The sequence below is a fragment of the Hevea brasiliensis genome, chromosome 18, assembly GCF_030052815.1.
Source record: "Hevea brasiliensis isolate MT/VB/25A 57/8 chromosome 18, ASM3005281v1, whole genome shotgun sequence".
Taxonomy (NCBI): Eukaryota; Viridiplantae; Streptophyta; class Magnoliopsida; order Malpighiales; family Euphorbiaceae; genus Hevea; species Hevea brasiliensis.
Window position 1 is genome coordinate 6,812,015 of NC_079510.1, and position 2,792 is coordinate 6,814,806.

The 2,792-nt window shown below is 39.0% G+C and overlaps 1 protein-coding gene across 1 annotated transcript; it reads right to left on the reverse strand.

Annotated features, from left to right (window-relative positions):
• Positions 1-722: 722 nt before the first annotated feature.
• LOC110640218 (UDP-glycosyltransferase 73C3) lies at positions 723-2,483 on the reverse strand. Its single transcript, XM_021791447.2, has one exon. It carries the CDS (start codon positions 2,277-2,279, stop codon positions 804-806), a length of 1,476 nt encoding a protein of 491 aa, XP_021647139.2. The 5' UTR covers positions 2,280-2,483; the 3' UTR covers positions 723-803.
• Positions 2,484-2,792: the final 309 nt, after the last annotated feature.

Genomic DNA, 2,792 nt, shown 5'->3' on the forward strand with positions numbered 1-2,792 from the left:
CATTTGAGTGTTTAATCCTTTGTTTAGTTCCTTAAATTATGGGTGCGCTTTCATAGGTTTTATTCTCTAGTATGGTTGTTTGATCCTTTGATCGTATTCTATGGTTATGATTCTGCTATGTCTTTCATTCCGTCGAAAGTCGATTTTATGGTATGAACGCTTATGACCTCCTTTGGTTTCAATTATAGGGAAACAAAAATGCAACGAGCATCATTATACCCGATAATAAGGGAAGTTTCTTGGAAGGGAAAAATTATTTTAAGGATGCACCTGTTCCCATGTAATAGTCACAAGTTCTTAATGATATTGCTTTCAAAAAGAGATTTATTGATTTTCTCTCAATTGGTTGGATTGTACAACTCTTTATTTTTAGAGTTTGTATTAAATCTGTCTTATTTCAAGCAGAATCTTCTGACTCCTTCCTTTTTTCTTAGAATGAAACCATTAACCGAACACTAGAAAACACAGTTCACTAGTGATAACTTTGTCATTGTTTGATTGTATGTTATTTTTACAAGTTCGATCTAATAATCATCAAAACATGATATGCTGTAAAACGAACCTCATCATCTTTCTGTGTTATAAATCAGACATAACTTCAACATAAGGAATCAGTCCAAAGAAAATAAAAAAATAATAAAAAAAAACAAAATCTCTTACCATTTAAAAAATCAAGAGTTAAATATTACGTTTGACATGTAAATCTAAATTTGAAGTTCAAATAGAGGCATAAATAACTTTTTATTATAGAAAAATAAAAGAAAATAAAAGGAAATGAGCATATAAAATAAAACGACTGTGTTTTAAGCAACAGTTTGCTTAATAAAATCACTAAATGCATCCAAAGCAGCTAATGAAGTTGCTGGAAATCCTTTATCAAATTTAGCTCCAATTTCCTTTGCTCTTTTCTTCATTTCACTGTCTCCCATTACCTTATCTATTCCCTTCATTATATCATCCTTCTTTACCTTCTCCAAGCAATCGTCACATACACTGTATCCCACCTTAAGATGACTCACTATCAACTTGGCATCATAGTATTGGTCACCCCTTAAGGGCCATGTTAAAAATGGGACCCCTCTTCCTAGCCCCTCCATCGTTGAATTCCATCCGCAGTGTGATAAAAATCCACCTGTTGATGGATGACTCAGTATCAACAATTGTGGTGCCCATCCACATATTATCAATCCCCTTTCACCCACTTTCTCGCTCAACCCATGTGGGTAATATCCTTCTTCTGGATTATTTGAATCAGACTGTCCACGTGGAGGACCCGCCCGACCCGCATCTGGTCGGAGCACCCATATAAATGGATGGGTCGAGGCTTCTAATGCGTCAGCCAACTGTGGATACTCTTCTTTAGTGATGTCCACTGAACTGCCAAATGAGACGTATAATACTGAGCCACGTGCCTTTGAATCTAGCCATCGGATCACGCTCTCCTCTGTAATATTAGCCAGTCGAATGGTTCTCATTTTGCTATCATGAACAAGTGCGCCAGCTGATTTCCAATATTCCTCTGCGAAAAGCGGGCCCACGCCCCAAATAGGCTTTTTAACTTTATCGGCCAGGTAATCAATAAATGGACGCTCCAGATCATCACACGTGTTTATCATCCAAGCGATGGAATCTTCTGCGTCATCAACCCACGGTGGTTGCTCTCCAGGCGCCGGTGGGCCCATTATCTTCGGCTTCGATTGGGATGGCCCACCTAGTGGACCTACAAGTCCAGGTGGAGGAGGCCCATGGCCATGAGGCCGGCGTTTGAGATCCGAGACGGTTAGACCCATTCCTTCGGGTAACCCTGGAAGAAAACGGATCTCTCCAGGTTTTATATGCTGTATCTGCAGGTGTCCCTTCCATGCAGCATACTCCATTGCGGCGGAACAGGCGCCGGAGGTGAAGAACCCAATCGTTGGAACATGAAATTTCTTGAAAATATCAGCCGACCAACTCATCACAACGAGCACATCAACAATGGCACAAATGGGTAGTTTTGGATTCTGGGAGCGATTAGAGAGGAGGTTTTCAAGGCATAAATGCATCTGTTTCCGGCTATCAGCATGCATGGGAATCGGAACGGATCCAGACGGAGATGGAATTTCAAGGATGTGGAGAAGTGGGTTTTCCCGGAAAGCGGAGGGGACGGAAGAGGAGAGAGAAGAGAAAATGACAAGGGTAGTTTTGTAGCTGTGAGTAGCTATGAGCTTACATAGCTCGATGCAAGGAAAGAGATGGCCCTGTCCAAAAGCAGGGACAACAAGAACTTCAGCAGACATGTTTGAAAGTGTGTTTGTTTCTTGAGAACGTAGAAGAAGATGGAAGAAAGTGCTTAATTATAGGAAAGAAAAAGGAAAAGGAGTTTTGATTTACTGGTGGGAAATCGGAAGTGGGTTTGATAGTTTGGTGGAAAAAGTAAGAGATTTCGATATGTATTTTGGAGTGTAAGCTTGTCGTTATCAATGAGGTTGGAATTCTGAACCAGGACGTGGGTATCGACGTCAATGAAAGCTAGTTTTATATATATATATATATATATATATATATATATATATATATATATATATATATATATGCGAAAGATCGTCAATGGAAGCTAGCTGATTGATAAATTATTGTTACTCTTTTTATTTTTAATTAAATAAAAATAAAAAAAAATAGTTTAAATAGTTTTGTAGTTGTGAGTAGCTATGAGCTTACATAGCTCTATGCAAGGAAAGAGATGGCCCCTCCAAAAGCAGGGAGAAGAAGAACTTCAGCAGACATGTTTGAAAGTGTGTTTCTTGAGAAAT